The 20,345-nt window shown below is 38.1% G+C and overlaps 2 protein-coding genes and 1 long non-coding RNA gene across 4 annotated transcripts; all 3 read right to left on the bottom strand.

The window, feature by feature from the left end:
• Positions 1–285: 285 nt before the first annotated feature.
• On the bottom strand, positions 286–18,376 carry LOC110691298 (two-component response regulator ORR26-like). The gene is made up of 10 exons (XM_021868219.1): positions 18,244–18,376; positions 2,732–2,888; positions 2,457–2,632; positions 2,173–2,370; positions 2,016–2,071; positions 1,352–1,682; positions 1,100–1,270; positions 895–1,019; positions 565–726; positions 286–348 (listed from the first exon to the last, which is right to left on the bottom strand). Exons 1-10 carry the CDS (start codon positions 18,374–18,376, stop codon positions 286–288), a joined length of 1,572 nt encoding a protein of 523 aa, XP_021723911.1.
• LOC110691219 lies at positions 6,152–9,119 on the bottom strand. Its single transcript, XR_002505260.1, has 3 exons — positions 8,793–9,119; positions 7,316–7,421; positions 6,152–6,443 (listed from the first exon to the last, which is right to left on the bottom strand). It is a non-coding gene; the product is annotated as an uncharacterized LOC110691219 (long non-coding RNA).
• LOC110691218 (phosphatidylinositol transfer protein 1-like) lies at positions 10,610–13,555 on the bottom strand. 2 transcript variants are annotated; one of them, XM_021868129.1, is made up of 6 exons: positions 13,092–13,555; positions 12,908–12,974; positions 11,848–11,939; positions 11,734–11,741; positions 11,576–11,647; positions 10,610–11,333 (listed from the first exon to the last, which is right to left on the bottom strand). In XM_021868129.1, the coding sequence occupies exons 2-6, from the start codon at positions 12,910–12,912 to the stop codon at positions 11,121–11,123; spliced, it is 390 nt and encodes a 129-aa protein (XP_021723821.1). In that variant the 5' UTR covers positions 12,913–12,974; positions 13,092–13,555; the 3' UTR covers positions 10,610–11,120. The 2 variants fall into 2 exon arrangements, with proteins under 2 accessions (XP_021723821.1, XP_021723820.1); XM_021868128.1 differs by having other exon boundaries at positions 12,908–13,555.
• Positions 18,377–20,345: the final 1,969 nt, after the last annotated feature.

The raw sequence follows: 20,345 nt of genomic DNA, 5'->3' as shown, positions 1-20,345 counted from the left end.
GATTGGTCTGGAGACGGATATTATTTTGTAAAACAATTTGCAGCACAATATAATGAAGTATATGCATCGTCGAGCTTGAGAACAAGCACAGGATTCATAAGCACCAAATACAGTAAATAAACTGTTCTAATTGTCTCAATAACAAGTCAAGATTGTGGTGCACATTTCTGAAAGTGCAAAATAAAGTTTAACAACCAAAACAAATAAAGAAAAAGGCCAACTATTTTTTTAAGCATGTATCATCAAGGTTTATATAAGTTCCATCCCGATGAAGTATCTTCCACTTCACGCATCATTGCCAGTGTTGAAGCCCAAGCTCGTGAAATCACTGCTTGGATCATTGTTTATCTGTAAACACCCAACAATAGCAACTGGTAAGTTAAATAAACGAATAAACCACCAAAAATTATGTTACAGCTTTTATAGATTTTTTATTATATAAGCAATGAGAAGTTTAAATAAGATGTTTAACCTCGGCTAAAAATGCTTCAAAGATATTGTCTTCATCAGTAAGCTGATGTGTGCGGCTTGGGTCTGCAGTATTCGGGATCTCTTGAGTATAACCTGTAGGATATTCCCAACTAAATCATTTGTAGGTTGTATAGCCTGGTTTTCTAAACCATAAGAAGGCAAAAGGCTGTTGTTATTACAGTTAAAATTGAGAACATCTGGAGTCTGAAGTAATCCTGTTGTTTCAACCTGTAAGTTGTGTAAGTTGCTAGGATTCTGCACAAAACATTCAACATAATTCTTCGATGATGCATTTTAAAATTGGTTAAGGTATGGTGCGCATGAACTTAGTAAAGGAGAAGACCCCGGATTAATAATGCTTGATCCATTATATCCAAAAATTCGGAATAGCATTATTCCCTGAACATTAGCTTGTCTGCTCACCAACTCGCCTGTACTTGTGAAAGCTCCATTGCTAAATTTTTCAGACTGAAAGGCATTTCTATTGTAGCTTGATGGTGAAAGCGCAACTGTTTCAGTCTGTAAGTTTGGTATGGAACTTGTATTCTCTGTTTCAGATCCAAATTTATATCTGTTATGTACTCTTACAATTTAAAACACATATATATGCTGAAATATGTAAACATACCTGTGCCAGTATTAGTCAAATATGCTTGTCGATTTTGATCAATCCTTCCTCTAAGAAGCGATTGATTGCCAGTGGTCTCATTAACTGCCAATTGGTTACTGGTGTTGAATAAATGTGAAGTTTTGTTCATAGAGCTTGTTCCATTCAGTATTCCAATCTGGCTGACATTATCCCAAGGTTAAGTCTAGCAGTGCCAGAGTTGTTGTCCAATTCCAGAGCCGCTTAAAACTCTAGGACTCGGTAGACTTAAACCATGATTTTGAAGAAAACGATAGCCCTGTCTTATAGCAGCAGCATTGCTGAGTACATTTTTTGGTTGTTGCCTTGGAGTAGCTCCTGACCTTTGAGCATTGGTTATAGCATAACTTGCATCTGGGAGAGCTTGTATTGTGTCAGAAGCACTTGTTGGAGTTGCTAAATTGGTAGAATTTGAAAGTCCTTGAACTTGTATTTTATCAGAAGCGCTTGTTGGAGTTGCTAAATTGGTAGAATTCGAAAGACCCTGAGCTTGTATTGTATCAGAAGCACTTGTTGGAGTTGCTGCCATATTGGTAGAACGATGATCACCACGTTCTTTGTTTTTCTGAGGGAGGTAGTAACAACAGCTTAACTACTGTACACTTCATCATGTGCTATAATATTGGCCGATTCATTGATACTTGAAAGAGACAACTCTAAGGGATTGACTACTGCAAATTTTAGTATGTGAATAATATTTCAATTGCCTTAGTTAAGGAGCATTCATGATTGATTGCAGATACAACAGTTCCAAAATCAAAGACTAACTATGTTGTGTTTCCTTATAGTATTTGACTTCATGTATGACTTGCAGGAGCTCAACTGCATAACTAAATTAAAAAGAAAAGTAGATAAAATGAATGAGCAAAAAATAAAACAAAAGAAGCTGGCTTGTTACCTGAGCTAAAGCAGCTAAATACGCAATTTCAGGCCCTGGTTGTGCTGGAATAATCGCTTTTAAAAAAAAAACTAAGAGTTAGGATATTGTCTATATTATGTGAATGTAAGGCTTTATGAGGAAAATTCAATAGATAACACGTATTTTGGTGTGTTACCTTCTTCATTGCTCTTCATAAGTGCTTTCATAAACTTAGCATGAATCCCAGTATTCCACCTGATAATTTTCTTGTACTGTATTCTACCTGTCGAGGTTTCTGTATCGCTGTTCAATGTTTTCTCATTACCATACTGCACTCTTTTTCTCTTCTGGTTGTTCTGGTTGTTCTCTGTATGCCTGCTAGCTCCAACTACAACTGCTAAATTACTCGAAGGAGACTCAGTCGCGATCTCTTTGCCTTTTCCTGCAGAGATGCCTGTTAGTTGCTCATTCTGAGGTAACTCTTTTCCTGTTTTCTGATATCAGTATGAGTCTTGTTTCTATCTTTTCTGAACACATATTGCCAGAAATACTGAGCATCCTCCCGCTTTATAGGTTTAGTGCAAAGCTCGCAAGCTCCTCGTTCAATAGCTTCGAAAGCCAATGGATCATGCTTTTTATAGGTGGTCAGCTGGTCACTACAAACAATGGAATATTAAAATGAAATTCATTGCAACACACATTTCTAATGATGTTATGAATTGATTGAACTAAAACTGTAGAAAGTCTGTTGAAACTCACAGACAACAGGGTGGTCTGAAACCATTTTCGCAATTTTAAGGAATGTAAAGCCGTCCATTTCTAGCATGTCCATTGCAGCAATGACTAAGTCGAACTTATTTGCTCGTTCTTGCATCATTTTAAGTGCTACACTTGGGAATTCAGCACTTGTAACTACAAAAAAGAAACATGAACAATTAGCTTGAAATTTGGAATATCTCTAATACTAACTCCGTTTATTTCACTTGCATTTTACATGGTCTACAATGCACACCATTTATTAACCATTAATATATTTAATTGTACAATAGTAAAACAAAAAATTATATTACCTCCTATTTCGGGTAAAACAATAGGACCTTCAGCAAGGTCCTTTTCTGTGAGCTGAAGTTTGATCTCGGTCCAAGTGATAACTAGGCCGAGGGTTTCTTGCACATCAAACACACGTAAACTGGCTTCGGGGGTTGTGCCGAGGAAGGCCCCTCCGATGCCGAAGTCAATACAGTGTTTAGAGAGAGAAAGCTATGCAAGAGTATTAATGGCTTGGGACTTGAATTGAATGAATGTAGAGAGAAGAGATTGAAGGCTTTTATACCTTTGCTCAATAAATAAATGGACCTTGAATCAAGTGGGCTTGCCACGTGGCTGGGCCTTGACTGACTTGACAATTGTTTGGAGAGTCGAACCTTGCTTTGGGCTTTGCAATTAAATCATTTATGGACCGGCCCAATTGGAGTAAATTGGACCCAAACAACTTGCCCTCCAGACCCGGTTCGGAAGCATGATGGGCTGGGTTTTGACTTCCAAAATGGAGAAAAGTAAATGGTTTACTTAGAGTTTGAACTTGGGTAGTTATAGAGGCAATAACAGTTATTTAGAGAGTAATTAAGGAAGTGGGAAGGTTTAGTGGGTAGTTAATTAGGGAAGTGTTTAACGGTTGCATCGAAGTGGAGTTAGTGGGAGTTTTAGTGGTGCGGACTCCCAGAATTCTTCTTCCGGAAAGCCTATTTAAGCCACTCATCCCACTCTCTCTCCTCACTTTTTTGCTAATCCTCTTCTGTTCTTCGCTAATCCCCACTGCTAAACCGTTTTTCTTCCGCATATTCTCAGCAATCCGAAACCTAAAACTGAAGTTCGTTGCTCCGAACTCATAAATCGGCGAATTCCACTTCTGATAAAGGTAATTTTCTTCGAAATTTCTTCAGATTTCTTTAATTTAGAGCACCCCCCCTTTTCTCGATTTCTCAAACTTCCACCGAAAAAAATGGCTCGAGACCGAGGAAAAAGACCTATGGTAGTCGACGAGGAAGAGGAAGTTCCTCAGCTGATTCCACGGCGCAATCGTCCGTTGGAGATGATGCCGCCTTTGAGTGGCCGCAACCCCTGTCCCGGGGTTGGGGCAGCAGCTTCTTCTAGCGGGGCCGCGAATCCTGCGGTGCCGTTGCCATTTGTGCCTCCCCGAGATTCGGGGGAGGCTAGCACCTCGGGCCAAGGAGGAGCGCCCGAACCTTGGGATTTTCCCCCTGGAGGAAGGGAATGGGGCAACATCCCCGAGAATTTTGGGTTGATGACCACCACTCCTTATGGTTGGTGGGTGGCCGAGAGTTCCCTCTATCGTTTTGCTGAGCAAATTGAAATCTTTTACGACATAATGGAGGAAGATGGGTATTGGTGTCGAATGCCCACAACCCCAGATAGGATTCACTGTCCTCCCCGATACATCGGGGTGTATACTCGGCAACTGCAGTTTAGGCTTCAGTTCCCTCTGCACTACTTGTTGTTGAAGTACTGAATGGGTACAACATCTCGTTGTGCGAATTAACCCTTGCTAGCATCCGAAGGGTGATGACGTTCCTTTGGGTGTGCCTCTTCTATGGTTTTGCGCCGAGCCTCCATGCTTTCCGGAAACTCCATAAGCTGGTGCTGCACCAACAATCAAACGAACATCGTGGCACTGGCTGGTGGCGAATTGAGACCCATAGCGGGCATCTCACCACTTGGCCGAATGATACTTCGGACAAGGATTGGCGGGGCCAATGGATCTGGGTTCGGGGTGTCCTCGGAGGAGGACCATCCGAACTACTTTGGGGGGTCGAGGTATCTAAGCGAGCCTGATCCCCAGATGAAGGAGCTGCTGACTCTCTTCGGCAAGAAGAGGAACCCAAGGGGCACGGGCCGAATGGCCCAAGTGCCCACAACTTGGCTGCCCTGCTACCATTATATCTTCTAGGAGAAGATGCTTGGCGTTATTGGCCTCAGCCGAAAATACCAAGGGGGTAAGGAGTTCGGTTGGGGCCGAAGGCCTTTGCTTTCCTCTTTTTTCTTTTTTCTATTTGCTTTCTTCGTACTGACTAACCCTTGAATTTTGGCTTTTTAGTGCTGCACGAGGCTCCGGTATTAACTGTAATCAGCTCGGAATCAACGCTGCAAGGAGGGTGACGAAGAACGCCCCCTATATAACCGAGTCCTCAGACCGGCCCCTTTCTTTGCGCAAGACTAAGGTTCAGATAGTCAGCGCTGCTAAATACAAGGCGCAGAAGGTCTGGTGGAAGAAGCGTGACCCCCTTCTTCCTTCCGAGCCCCGCAGAACAGGCCGTTGTTGTTGCTGCTGCTGTGAGGGCGGCAAGGGCTACTGAGGCCTCTAGCAGCGGTGCTGAACCTTCTACCCCTGCTGCTGATCCTCAGGTGGAAGGGGAGAAAGCTGAAGAAGAAGACGGGGCTTCTGAAGACGAGCGCCTGCTGAAGACTTCGGTGAGACTTCCAGACTTGTCTCGATGAGCCTCTGTCTTCTCTCTCTCTCTCCTTTTTTTTTTTACTTGGTGCTCATACTACTCTTTGCCCCCCTATTTCTTCTGCTGCAGTCTGACGAAGAAGGAAATAGAGGAGAGCCAGCTGAAGAAGAATCCACTTCAGACGAATCCTCAAACGAAGAGATGTCTGGCTCAAAGAGAAGAAGGGTCGTTTTAACCCTGAACAATTTCACTACTACATTTTTGATCTATTGCAACCCCTAAATCTGTTGCATTAGGCGTCAAAATCCGTGGCATTAGGCCTAATGCAACGGCCATGTACCGTGGCATCTGCTGGCGTTGCAGTAGGTCTAATGCAACGGCTTATGACACCTAATGCCACGGCACCACTGATCCGTGGCAATAGACCAATACCTGTTGCAACGACATAAGTTATCCGTGGCAATAGAGTACTGACTAATAATTATGATGAAATTGAACCTATTGCAACGACATAACTTATCCGTGGCAATAGAGTACTGACTAATAATTATGATGAAATTGAACCTACTGCAACGGATGAAGCTAATTGATACAATAATGGTAGGAGTACGTATCTACTGCAACGGATTGATCATTGGGTTTTTTATTTTTTTTTTGTTGGGTGAATGGTAATATAATATTAATTAGTCGGTACAAATCTAAATATACTAACATAAACAAATTAAAGTATCATTTATATATAATAATTATAATGCAAAATACGTACATTACAAAATATTACTTGCCTATTTTTGGTATGACATACGTACCGTACTAATAATAAATAAAAGTTAGATAATTAATTTGATCGTCCAAAATACAAATTGTCAACATATATATAAGCCGAAATATCCAAATCTTCACAAAGCCGGAACTTGAATAAGAGTCGCCAACATATATGCACCATTTGTTAGATGGCTAGTCACTATACTTCCGCTCCATTTGACTCCCCATTCACCTACACGTAAAATTGAAAAAAATTAAAGAAATATAATTAAACTAAATTATAAATTATAATAGACCTCTGGGCATCTCTCCGCCTCTTTGCAAAGAAAGAAGATGGGAAGGATGTGGTTGATTCTGTTAAAAAACTCGGTAGCAAGGTCTCTGTCCCTAAGGAAAACATTGAGATATACCCTGACCCTTCTGGTGATCCCACCAAGGTAACTTCATTTCCTAAATTATCGATTAATAAGTTGAAGATAACAAGACCTTAGTTGTTACACTCGACTACTCACTATCTGCATTTTACTTGCTATCAACAATTAGACATTATCAGTCATAAATTGCTCATATAAGGTAGAAAATGACACGATACAATATAATGTAACTTATGGTAGAAGATTGAAGCATGATTTTCTAGTTGTTAATTGAAACTTGACTGTTTGTTTTTCATGTTACAGTTCTTTCAAAAGGATGACTCTTACCAAAGGGATTTGTACCAGATTGCATTATTCCTAGCACTTATTTACTTTGTTGTACAGTACTTGAGGATTTGTAAAATTTACATGCTCGAATCGTTTATACTTTCATACCTTTGTAATTTGTATGTCTTTTTTACAGACCCTGGCATGCTATAAAAAAAGGTGGAGCTGTTTCAAGTATTAAGTTTCTTCAAACATGCGTAATGCAGTAATGCCAGCACAATTTTCAAACTGGTAAGTTTATCATTAGGTCCATTACGCTTTTAATCCAATCTATGCACAGAAAAAACATGAGTTGATTTCATTTTTCAGTCATTTCATATAAAACCAAATGCTAATGCTTAAAATTGCAACAGCAAAGATAATCTATGTTGTGCCCATATGGGAATTGAGTAAAAGTATATACCTAGGTGTATGAAGACTTCAGCCACTTCAGGATGAGACTCGCGGATTCGGTGCCTAATATGTTCACCAGTATGGTGAGCAGCGCTGACACTGGTGAAAGGATCAACCTGCAAGAAATAGAACAAGGCTCCAACTTAAATCCACAATGTTCACTCTTAAGCACCAACTAGGAGACTAATTTTATGCAGACATGCAACAGGATTACTGCAACAAGCTTTGGATAAAAAATGTAATTCAATCTCAGCATACTCATGGATATTACCATAGTCATAACATAAATGTTATGACAAATCATTTTGCTCCACAGGATTCGAAAGCCCAGAAAAGCGAACATCAAAGCAGATATTACACATTAGATCACATTAAGCGAAGATAAGAATGCTTTCGTATAAAAATTTCATACTATGCTGCATAAATGAACCAAAAAACTCTTAGAAATAAATTCTTACTATAAAAACATATTATACTTACAAATAGGGTTGACTTGTTTGTCAACTCTGTTTAAATTATCAAAATTATTAGTAGCTTCCAGAATTCGCCACACCCCCCCAAAAAATATCTGTCAAAGACATTTTGGGCAGTTTTTTTTTTTTTATTTACTGCTTGATCTCAATTGTTATTGCAGAAATATTTGAATCATTGTCAGAACAATGGGGGGCAGTTGATGTTGGTGTCTTAGTCTGTGGTCCTGAAACACTTACATCAACGGTTGCCAAGGAAATAAGATCACACAGCCTAAGCAGGAAGCAAAATCATCCAGTTTTCCACTTCAATAGCCATAGCTTCGAGCTCTAGAGTAATGTAGTTATTATGCCATGTATTTCGTAATTATACTATAGGTTCGGCACTAGTAATAGGAAGCCATAAGTCTGCATGCCCTTCTCCAGAGCTTTGCTTTGGCACAAGCTCTTTCACATATCTCCATTATGTTGTTACTTGTTACAACCGAGCTTAGTAGTGTAATTTTACATTTTTACTTTATTCTGTTTATTGTACAAATGTATGTTATGTGAAGAGGTTGTATGGTACTTTCATTTAGCAATGTATATACAGTAAAACTTCTTATGTACAGGAGTACAGATTGTACACTTCAGCATTTTCATGGGTGCATAGAAGTTCTTCAAATATGGTTGACTTGTTTGATATTGCAAAACGAAATCAGCCAAAAAAAAGAACAAGTCTTACCCCATTAACCAAATCAGCCACCCCAAATCATTATATCTTCTTAATATCCACTTATATGAAATTCCCCCAAAAAACCCCATTAGACTACTCCAATACAATCAATATTCAGTACTTCTAGCTTTAAAAAAAAAAAATTAAATAAATCAATTTTGCTAAACAAAATCCATTAGCCGTTTAATTCTAAGAGTTAATAGAGCAGAAACTTCATCTTCCATGGCATCAAATACAAATTTCCAAACAAAAAAGCAAAAACTTCAAATTTAATTAACCCAAAATGATAATTCTTTGAATACCTTGAAGAGAATTTCGAGCAATCAACTCAAGGAAGGGACATGCAAGATGAAATTGAGGCCGCCTGTGCCGCTATCAGCCACCACCGCCTTCAGCCACCACCGCCGGAGTGCCGCCTTCGTGATTTCTTTGCTTATTTTCCTCTTACAATTTTGGAGTATTTTTTTTCGTGATTTTCGTCTCAAAAATTGAAGTATTTTTGGAGAATTGAAGTTATGAGATCTGAGAAGATGGGGAAAATGGTGAGAAATTGACAATGGGGAAAATGGAGAAAAAGGGGTATTGAAAGGTACTGTATGTACTTCTGTACGTGAGAAATGAGAATAGAGGGAAGCAAATTCTTACACGTGTTTGCAAAATATTTGGTGAAAAAAATAGAGGGAAGAAATGCGACTTCATTCTATATTTTCATGATACAACACATGCCGTTGCAATAGCTCTCATTTATGTTAAAATAGCTAGGCTATTGCAACGGTTCTTTACAGGCGTGGTAATAGCTATACCTCTAAGAACATTAGTGTTAAATCCGTGGCAATAGCCTACTCTATTGCAACGACAATTAGAATACCGTTGCATTAGCCTTTATTAGGCCGTTGCATTTGGTCAAAAATGTAGTAGTGTTTCAACCTGTTCTTGTTCTAACCAAGAAACCTCGGCTTGAGGAGGACAAGCCGGAGGAAAGGAAAGAGAAGACTCCTCCCCCTCATGAGGTTCGTGCCGAGGGAAATATCCTGACGAAGACTCCTACCTCCTCTCCTCAGCACGTGGCCGAACCTTTTATTGATGAGGTTCGGAGGGAAGCTGATGCACTGCTCGTCCACCCTGAGGACGAAGTGCCAATTTTGAGTGAAGACCCCAAGGGTCTTGGTGCTGATGGCCTGAAGGAGGCCGAAGTAGAAGAGAAAGCTAAGGAGGTCAAGAACACTGATATGCCTTCCACTTCGGCTACTGAGTCCTTCAAGACTTTTCAGTCTACAGAGATGGGGTTCGTTTCTACCCCTTTGGTGCCTGTTCCCGACCATGCCAGGAATATCTTCGATTCTAGGCGTAGCTTGGCTGTGGAATATTTCGACAACATTTCTAGCATGTCGGAGCTGGAGAGGGTCAGAGCTTGGACAGTTGGGGCAGCCGCTGGGGCATCAGAGCCACTTGCTAGGGTCCCGACCCCTTTGCCAAAAATCAAAGGCTGCTAATGCAGGTAAACCTTTCGGTACTTAAGCTTTTTCACTTAAGTTTAAACTTCTTCTCTATTTTTTTTTATTTTTTTATTTTTTTTACTTCAGCTGATTATTGCTCCTCAACTCTGCACGTCGTTCATAACCATTTCTTAGCTGTGGAGATGAATGACGAGCTGAAAACCAAGGCAAAAAGGCCGAGGAAGCTGACACTACACGAAAAGAGCAAATTGGCAACGGTTCAAACCCCCCCCCCCCCAAAGGCAACGGTTTTGAACCATTGCATATTTGAGGGTTGCCAAATCCCAAAGTAATTGGCAACGGTTAACCGTTGCCAATTATATTGGCGCCCTTTTTTTTTTTAAAAAATAAAAATATTGGCAACGGTTAACCGTTGCCATTGGCCTTTTTTTTTTTTTTATTTTAAATATTGGCAATGGTTAACCGTTGCCATTGCCCTTTTTTTTTTTTTTAAATATTGGCAACGGTTAACCGTTGCCATTGCCCTTTTTTTTTTTTTTTAATAATTGGCAACGGTTAACCGTTGCCATTGACCTGTATTTTTTTTTTTTTTTGGCGGCAATATTATTAATATTTTAATATTAATATTAATAATAATAATTATAAATATTATATTCAATGGATGATTATTATGCTATAGCCATACAATTTTGCATTATCATTGACACTTCAATCAATCTTCAAATAGATTGTAAGAACAAGTTTTCCCATCCTTATGTTTAGTTAAATATTGGTACAACCTTAGCTTACCCTAAGAACAACCCCAATACTATGAGAACGAGATTAGCACTTATTGACTACATTACAAACTACAAAGTCTTCATCAACTCATATAATACAACGATGATATAAAGATGATTTTGTTTACTGGAAGATTACCAAGGACGGAGAATTCTCAACAAAATCTGCCTATTCGTCTTTGTTTATGCAGTAGCAGCAACAACAAACAGAAACCAGTAGCAGTAAACAGACACCATCAGCAGCACCACAACACAGGCTCAGCCGTTAGAAGCAAAAACCAATAGGACAGCTACAGCAAGGCAGAAAAAACAGGGACAGTAGCAGCAAAACGAACCCAGCAGGCCACCAGCACCACAGCCCCCAGCCATTGAAACAGCAGACCAGTACCTGACTTCACCAATGCAAACACACACCAAACAAAGCCCAATAAGTGCTTACTCTCCAGCCTTCCACCAAAGGTCCACGATTGGTCCTTGTTGATTTGAATTTGGACAAATCGACATTACAGCTACCAACCAAATAGCTCCAATAGTCCCTTACAGATGATGCAATATCAATAACTTCCACCTGCCTCGATGCCAGCTGATCTTTGTTTAGACCGTGTACCTGTAAAATCACAACTACTAGTCAGGAGTGGCCATTGGCCAGTGCAGTCCACAAGTGACTTGGAACAAGATATACATTGCAGATATCACTTTTAGCATAGATGTCCTCTCTCCCTATTTTGAAGCTTGTGTTGATGGTTCATGTTATTTTCTCATTAAGTAGCTCAAGTATGTAATTACGAGTCCATATGAAACTAGAATGCATAGAAAGTCTGCAATAGCAACAAATTCAATAACACCTACATTTTCTGATTTTCCATTATCTGCAACGTGAATCGTATCAATAGTAAGAAGCAGCTTGCTCAAGCTTGAACACTGTATATAATAAGGAACTAGTTAGCTGATGAATCATCAAAGAGAAACGCTTCAGAAATTCAAGATTATGTCAGCAGGACACATACCTTAATCACTAGTGTTCAGGGTCCAGTTGCATATAGACAGAACATTCATATCAGTATATATTATAAGAATAACAAGTTTGTGAGAAGGAAACAAGATTTTGAATATATGATAACCTGATTTGCATTTGGGATATGCATTCCAGGCTTCCTCTTTCAGAAGGAGGGAATCTGCTGGTGCAAATGTGGTAAGCCAAGAGGGGATTTTGCTGCAGAAGCAGAATATGTCGTAAATGAAGTGAGAATAGCTAATGCCATGCAACTTAAAGAAGAACCAGAAGTTAATAAGGGCGACTTCTGATTTTACGTTTTCTACAATGATAAGAAACAATGTAATGTAAAGCAGCCATGACTATGAAAGCATAATTCATGCATGGTGCAGAAGCAGCAGAGTTGCCAGAATATTAAACTAGTGAAAGATTAAAAAGGAGAAGAAAATGATTGATTAAATGAGTAAGAAGTAATAAGAAAACTACTACAATTTAAAGCATGTAAAAAGCTAGTGAAAAATTTAGACTTCTCTTAAAAGAAAGCAAAAACTCCCAGACAAAAATAACAAATTGAAGAACGTCTTGGTGAGTTCATTGCAGATACAAATCAATAGGAGTCTGATTAAGAAGCTGCAGAGATTGCATTGTTGGGGGTAGCAATAAACGGGCGTTTTGAACTATACAAGCATTTCGTTTTCTCAAGCATAAGGTTATAACTCAAAAACAAAGGCAGTTTGGCAGAACGCACAGTTAGCTCAACTAAGTTTCCATATAATCAGAATTTATATACTTAAATAGACTAAAACAGTGTATGAATTATGATCATAGTTGGCAAAACTTATAGTAAAACTAATTACATGTCTTCACTAATTACAAGGGCTTATATTAATTTGCATTATTAGTAAACTGTTTCAAATTAATAATTTCATCATAGTTGCTGTTCTTATTGAGGCTGCCATTAAACTGATAATTCCCATCTTTAAATTAATAATTTCATCATATTTGCAGAAGCAAATACATGGCATATGTGTCAATTAAAATAGACAAAACACAGTCACACAACTCCCTCACTGCCCCTGCTCTGCTCCTCACACACAGCAGCCCGTAATTTCAATTTAAGCCACAAGGTAGCCTCCACACCAACACACAATCACACCACACATCAAGAATTAAACATCAAGGAGTACCTCATTTTAATTGAGCCTTCACTACAACCTGCCGCAACCCACAACGCCAACACCTAACTGCATAAACCTCCAGGACCAGCAGCAATTTCGAACAATAATACATAAATTAAATCCAAAAAAATCATGGCATTTAACATGAATAATTGGACCAAAATGCAAAGCTAAAGAACCCAGAAACCCTAACCTCGTATTTGTGATTTTTGAATCGATAATTGATTCAATTTTGTTGTTGTTGTTGTATTTGGTTCAAATTGACGGCGGCGGCGATGGTGGTTGTTCTTGGTTCTAATGACGCCGATTTCCGACGGAGGGCAGCGGTGGCCGATTGATGCTTGCATGGTTCGAATTGGCGCTAGCAATGGTGGTTGTGCTTGCAACCCTAAACAACAACCCTAAACAGCAACCCCGTGAGGCCGCGACAGCAACCCTAAACAGCAACCCTGACGGCCGGCGAGTGGCGGCGACAGCAAGTCAGCAAGATTGAGAGTTTGAGAGTTCAGTTGAGAGGATGAGAGGAGAGTTTGAGAGTTCAGTTGAGAGGATGAGAGGATTGAGACTCTGAGCAAGATGAGTAATAACGTATACCCGGGTTTTTTTTTTTTAAGGTTGGCAACGGTTGCCAACCTCTACTTTTTTTTTTTTTTTTTTTTTTTTTTTTTTTTTTAAATAATTTAATCAATTAGCAACGGTTAACATTTGCCAATTTAAAAAAAAAAAAAAATAGGGGTAGAGTTGGCAACGGTTTTCATGAACCGTTGCCATAGGGGGGTTGCCTATTTCTGTTTTTTAACTAGTGTGAGTGCCGAGCAAAGATTGATGAGCTAAAGAGGCAAGGTGCCGAAGAAGCTGCTATTGTCCTCAAAGCCGACCTGGATTCCATGACTGCCGGTTTCCGTACCTTATGCCAGGATTTGGAGCAGACCTTCTTCCCTTGGCTATAAGAGGGTCATGCGATGATCTAAGAGTACGGGACTGCAGACATTCCTAACCTCAAGGCCCGTATTGAGCAAAGCGTGCAGCGAGAGGTTGAGACTCGGCGTCTGATGGTCGAGGAATTCAAAGGGAAGGCTGCCAGGCCGAGGCCGAGGCTAAGAGGAAGCAGTCTGAGCTTGAGGCCGAGATTCTGTGACTAAGGAATGAGCTGGAAGCTCGGGACGCGGAGCTCTCTAAGGCTGAGTTTAAGCTGAAAGGCAAAGATGTCGAGCTTTCCTAGGCCCAAGCTGAGCTGAATGAGGTCCGAAGCCAGCTAAAGGCTCAGGACGAAGGGGCTGCCAAGACTCAAGCTGACCTTGAGGTTGCCTGGAAGCTGTTAGAAGTCAAAATCTATACCCAAGATGAATATGACGAGGGTTTTGACAACGGCTTCCAGACAGCTCGGCGCCTTACCTTCCATGTTGATCCCAACATAAACTGGGACGCGGCTGAGGAGTGGTCCATGGATCCCAGCGACCCGCATGCTTATGGCCCATCCTGCTAAGGTTGCTTTCTTGGCTCGTCAGGCTGAGGCCGAAGCTGAAGAGAGGAAGTGAGAAGAAGCCAAGAAGAGAAAGTCTGAAAAGACTCTTGCTTAGCCTACCTCCTCTTCAACTAGTGCTGAAGATTCTACGAGCCCAAGCGCAGCTACTCATCCAAATCCTGCTGGTGCTGAAGCATAAGAATTCAGGCAGTCGTCTTCAGAATCTTGCGGATCAACTTGTGCTTAACTGTTATGTTTGTCGCATTTGTTTTTGCCTTAACCTTTTGCTTCAGCTTGCCTTGATTTGTACAAACTCTAATTTTTTTTTTACTTTGAGTAGTTGTACTTAGTTCGGCAGCTGTATTTTTCCGCTTTTGGGCGGCTACCGATATAGAATTTCCTTGTATTTGGTTTGAAACTTTCAACTTTAATGTGGCTCGGAGATCCGAGCACATTTGAATTATTAATGCCTTGCTCTTTCTACTTAGTCTTCTTGCTGTGCTTTTTTTTTTATTCTTTTTTTTTTTTTTTTGCAAAAAAATTTTCTAAGTGTTGAGCTTCGGCCTCGAATTACTAATTAGCTGAGGGCTAATCTTCAGGTTTCTAAAGTGCTTGCATCAACTTTTCAGTGCAGACGAAGCTTTGCCTTAGCAAAATTTTGAAGTTTCTGCTCTTTTTCTTTCTCTTCTTTTTTTTTTTTTTTTTTTTTTTTTTTGTGAAGAATCTATGAGTTCATTGCTCAGAAGTCTTAGACTCCGTGAGCAATATTCTCTCGGTTCTTAAAATTCATCCGAGGGAATGACTATCCGAAACACAAGACCATCATTTTGGCAATACCTCGGATATAACTCCTCTGAAGCACGATGCCAATATATAGGCTATGTTTCAGATTCGTCCACGACCTCTTCGCCCCAAGGAACTGATTTATCCGAAGTACAATGCCGTGAAATGGCTGTACTTCGGTGGTGAAATCATTGTTCCCTATTTGGCAGGTTTGACGGCAATTCGAAACACTATGCCTCTGCTGGGCTATACTTCGGACAATGCCGAAGGGAAACCTCTTTTTTCAAAAAATGTAGAAGATAGAAAAATAGAAACTTGCTAAATTGATAGAAATGGTAGCTCGAAGGCCTTTCATTAATCCAAAGAGAATCACTTACATAAGTTGTTCTCCCCTAAAGGGTTTTTACATGATATTTTTTCAGTACGTCAGCATACCAATGGTTTTACAGCTCGGCTCCGTCCAAATGTCGAAGTCGGTAGGTTCTAGGCTGAAGCTCATCATAAATTTCATAGGGTCCCTCCCAAGTGGCTGAGAGTTTCCCATGAATGCGGCCTTCACAGCTGCAGCATTCCGAAGAACCAAATCCTCAATTTTAAGAGGTCTTGCATTGACTCTTCGGTTGTAAAATCTGTTGATTCTTTGCTTGTACGCAACCATTCTGTCTCAAGCCGAATCTCTGACCTCGCCCAGAAAATCGAGGGCTTCTATCATGAGTTGCTCATTTTCTTCGGCCGAGAAGAGATTTACCCGCAGACTTTCTATGCCGATTTCCACTAGAAGAACGGTTGTGGATCCATACACCAGCTCAAAAGGTGAATATCCCGTAGCCTCTTTTTCAGTCGTCAGAAGTGACCAGAGGGTTCCTGGAAGTTCCTCTATCTACTTAGACTTTTGATCTTCAACTCTCTTCTTGAAAGCGTTGAGAATTTGCTTGTTTGCAGCTTTGGCTTGACCATTACTTTGCAGATGACATACATCATAATATGCCAACTTGATGCCGAACTTATCAATGTACCGTCTTAGCGGCAAATTATCAAACTGTCTCCCATGATCGAAGACAGAGACCTTCGGGATTCCGAAGCGATTGATAATATTCTGCCAAATGAATTTCCTGACGGTTTGCTCTGTGATGTTCGAGGCTGCTTCGGCGGCCTAGATCCATTTTCTGAAATAGTCAATGTCGATTATCAACCATCTTATCTGGTACGGAGCATCGGGAAATGGTTCCAAAATATCCAACCCCCATTGAGAAAATGGAAGCGGGTTCAGGATCGGCTGGAGGTCTCGGGCTAGCTAATGGATAACTGGTGCGAATTTTTGACATTTTTTGCATTTTCTGACCAGCTGCTTAGCGTCTAGGATCATGGTGAGCCAATAATACCCTGCCCTCAATGCCTTGTGGGCTAAAGCTTTTTCCTCGATGTGGTTTCCACAGATGCCGAGGTGGATCTAATAATAATAATAATAATAACAATAATAACAATAATAATAATAATAACGATAATGATAATGATGATGATGATAATGATGATGATGATAATGATAGTGATAATAATGATAGTGATAATGATAATGATGATAGTGATAATGATGATAATGATAATGATGATGATGATAATAATAATAACAACAATAAGAACAACAACAACAACAATAATAATAATAAAAGTAACAATTATTATTATTATTATTATTATTATATTTTTGTGTATCAAGAGTCACAAAACAATAATATCCACTTACACCCTATTCTTTTTATCTTATTTAAATAATATTCAGTGAAATAATTTAAGTTTAGTAAAAATAAAAACTTTTAACAAAAATATAATAGAGAATCAATAAAAATAATTTAAGTTTTAAAAACCATAATTTAAGTTCAGCAAAAAAAAAAAAAAAAAAAAAAAAAAAAAAAAAAATCAGTTGAGCAAAAAACAATTTCAATTCAGCCAAATTAGGATGAAAGAAACAGAACTATTACCTGAATAATCATGACCAAAACTATACCAACTAATTAGTTCAACTATCATATAATAATAAATTGAAGATAACAAAATTGTCCCAAGACTTTGCCTACTAATAAACTAGTTACATATGTTATGGAGTAAAATCATTTTGATTAATAGTTATTTTTGCATATAATTAAAGGGGGTGGGGTGGGGGGTGAACGAGGGGTAATTTGTAAATTTATTAATATTTCAATTCGATATAATCAACTTATAAATAAGATAAATCCTTCACGATAGTATCAAACCATAGAAAAATTAGGATCTTATATATGAACCATCTTACTAGTTTGATTTCCCTCTAGTATTTTCAAGTTTGATGAATCAAGCATTACCCAAAAAAAAAAAAAAAAAAAAAAAAAGATTTCAAGAAAAAAAAAAAAAAAGCGGTTTCACTCGTATAAATATTAAAATTAAAATTAAGATTAAGATTAAAAATATGTATGATCAAGCCAAAATTATATGACTTGATGTTTAGACCCAAAAACAATTATAAATATATATTGAAGATGTAATTAATTTTCAAATTCTATTTCATGGAAAACAAAAGAATCACAAAGAAAACATACCAAATCAAAAGAACAAAATTGTCCATCATAATCAGTCACTTATCAATTGGAAAAAGCTTTCAATTTAGCAAATAAAGTATATCAACCTTAAAATTATAAATACAAAAACTAATTTTCAAGAAAAAATATAGTCTTGCCTTTTCTTTTCCAAAGCATGGCAAATATAAACATTAAGTTATTAACTAGAGTTATATTGTTAATTATTAAAAGTCTAGTACAATGAAGGAATAAATTCAGGTTTCAAATTGGAGATGAACAAAAGCAATAATTTCTTCTCTTACTCTATTATTACCACATTATTTATTTTGTACTAAGCATCCCAAGAACAAACTGGATACACTTTATTTTCATCTCTAAAAATGCTTTTACAAAATTCATTTCAAAGATTAAATAGGTAATACATACTAAAGTACGAATAAAGGAAAAATAACAAGGAGTGAATAATATATAACTATAAAAATTAAAAATGGCACGGGGAGCAAAGATAAGCTTAAAGTAATTAATAGTTTTCTCTTTCAACATACCTTTGTATGTTGCTTCTTCAAGAATTGATGTTGTGTGCATAAGTGAAGCCATATTTGGATTAACCAGTAAGATACGAATTCGCATAGCATAAATAGGGATAGATATCCCATAATCACTATACTCTTGACTCATTATCCTTTTGTGAAACCACACAAATATAAGAATTTTATGAGGGAAACAAGTTTCAGATTAGTAGCCAAAGGAGAAGAGTATTTAATTTTTTGAGGGTCTTTTTAGAGAGAAATGTGTGTTTGATGAGTGACAAGATAAAATTGGAATTTAATATTTTGTGTATGAAAATTAATTATGAAGGTTATATAATTGAAAGGGGTTGAAATTATTCCAATAATTATGTAACACGTGTATGAATCTAAAATATATTGAAAAAAGGTAATTATGAATCTGATTTTGTTCCAATCTGGTTTTGCCATGATTTGGTTCTAATCTGGTTTTTCCAAACCCCCCACCGTATTACTCTGGTCAATTAGTAGTTTTGTAGTTTTTATTTCATCTTTGTAGGTAGTCCAAACTGCTTTAACTTTGACTTTATAACTTTTTTTCCAGTAAAAACCCACAAATGGCACTGATGTAGACAAATTCTATTTGAGGTAGGTCTTCCATATCATCATCTCGAAAACAAAACATGATGTATGGCGTCCACATCATAACTAAGATTATATACATGAATTAAATTTTTTTTGAGCTCTTAAGAAAATACAAAATATCTCAATAAATTGTCTTTATGATATCGATACAAAGTAATATTATTTATTACCTAATTGTTGTTATTTGCACAATAACTTTGATTACCTATCTTGATAGGATATAAAATTGATTCATTTCCAAATATATATTGTGGACAACTAAAAATGTCTCCCCAAAACCAAACCCGATGATGAACAACCTTTAACCACCATTATTGGTCGGGTCGAGTATTTAATCTCGAGAGTGCTTAAAATCCATATTTAATCCAACACAGTCTACAAATCAATCCACATATCAGTCCAAGTATTTAGTCAAAGCATAGTCCAACTCTCATTTCAGTCCAAATCATTTTTAAACCACTTCATTTATTTATTAATTAAGCCCGATTAATAAATATTAAAACCCTGAACCTAATTAAGCCCGGAATAGCTGAAACAGCGTCTAATTATCCTGTACTTAATGTAATATAAAAGATAAAAATGAATTTAAACGGAATTCCAGAAACAAAATCGCCGCGCCACGGCAAATTCTGTTGCGTCACAGAAATTTCTGCCGCGCCACGGCAATCTTTGTCGTGCCTGCCACGACAATTTCTTTGACCCGGTTTTATCTTTTTACGCGGTTTTGACTTTGAAACAGATAGAATTTCGTACGGTGCCACGACAATTCTGCCGTGCCACAACAATTTCTACTGTGCCACAACAATTTTGTCATGACACGACAATTTTTTCTTCTGCGGCGCCTCATTTCTAGGGTTCCAGACCTCACCCCTTGCGTTTCCTCTATAAATATGAAGCTGATTTCACAGTTTCGGGGCACCAACACACATTCTAATCTCTCTCTCTCTCTCATATTCTAAGCCTTAAATCTATTCCCCTAATTACACCATTCTTTCCTTAAGCACTCTCCGGAGTCCATACAACACCTGAAATTCCATACTTAAATTAAGGCGTGAAAGGTAGAACTGATTGAGGGTTTGGACCAAATCAACTCTACTTTTATTATATTTAATTTCAATTTGATTTATATATTATTGAAGTCACTAACAATTTATTCATGATGTAGATGTAGCAATTTAAAGAAGTGTGGAACGTGAGTAATTTATTTACATAATTACTCTTATTTTTATCCTTATTGCTAGTATCATGATTAAGGTTATCATTATGATTTGATTTGACTAACGTTATTATGGCTAAATTACTTCCAATATTAATGATGATTTTATTATTGTATTATTGATCACCATATTGCATGTTTAAAGGAAATATGTAATTGAATGTAACGCCTAATAGTATAATTTGGACGACCGGTTTAGGATCCTTTTTATCTTGTTGTTAATTGAAGTGATCACTAATATTTTAGGGGTGCTGGCATATGTGCGGTCGTTAGTGGCAGG

This window comes from Chenopodium quinoa, unplaced genomic scaffold, assembly GCF_001683475.1.
Source record: "Chenopodium quinoa cultivar QQ74 unplaced genomic scaffold, ASM168347v1, whole genome shotgun sequence".
NCBI classification, from domain to species: Eukaryota; Viridiplantae; Streptophyta; class Magnoliopsida; order Caryophyllales; family Amaranthaceae; genus Chenopodium; species Chenopodium quinoa.
The sequence above is the reverse complement of the archived record's forward strand: the minus strand, read 5'-3'. Positions and strand labels throughout refer to the sequence as shown.

Bases quoted from the DNA above. Each gene is read 5' to 3' on its own strand.
- LOC110691218 (XM_021868128.1), bottom strand. The intron at 11,334-11,575 runs GTAGGTGTTATT...GTGATTTTACAG, and splicing joins ATAATGGAAAATCAGAAAAT to GTACACGGTCTAAACAAAGA.
- LOC110691298 (XM_021868219.1), bottom strand. From the start codon at position 18,376: ATGAGTCAAGAGTATAGTGATTATGGGATATCTATCCCTATTTATGCT. The intron at 2,633-2,731 runs GTTTCAACAGAC...CATTGTTTGTAG, and splicing joins GACCACCCTGTTGTCTGTGA to TGACCAGCTGACCACCTATA. The intron at 1,683-2,015 runs GTAACAAGCCAG...TACCTCCCTCAG, and splicing joins ATTTAGCTGCTTTAGCTCAG to AAAAACAAAGAACGTGGTGA.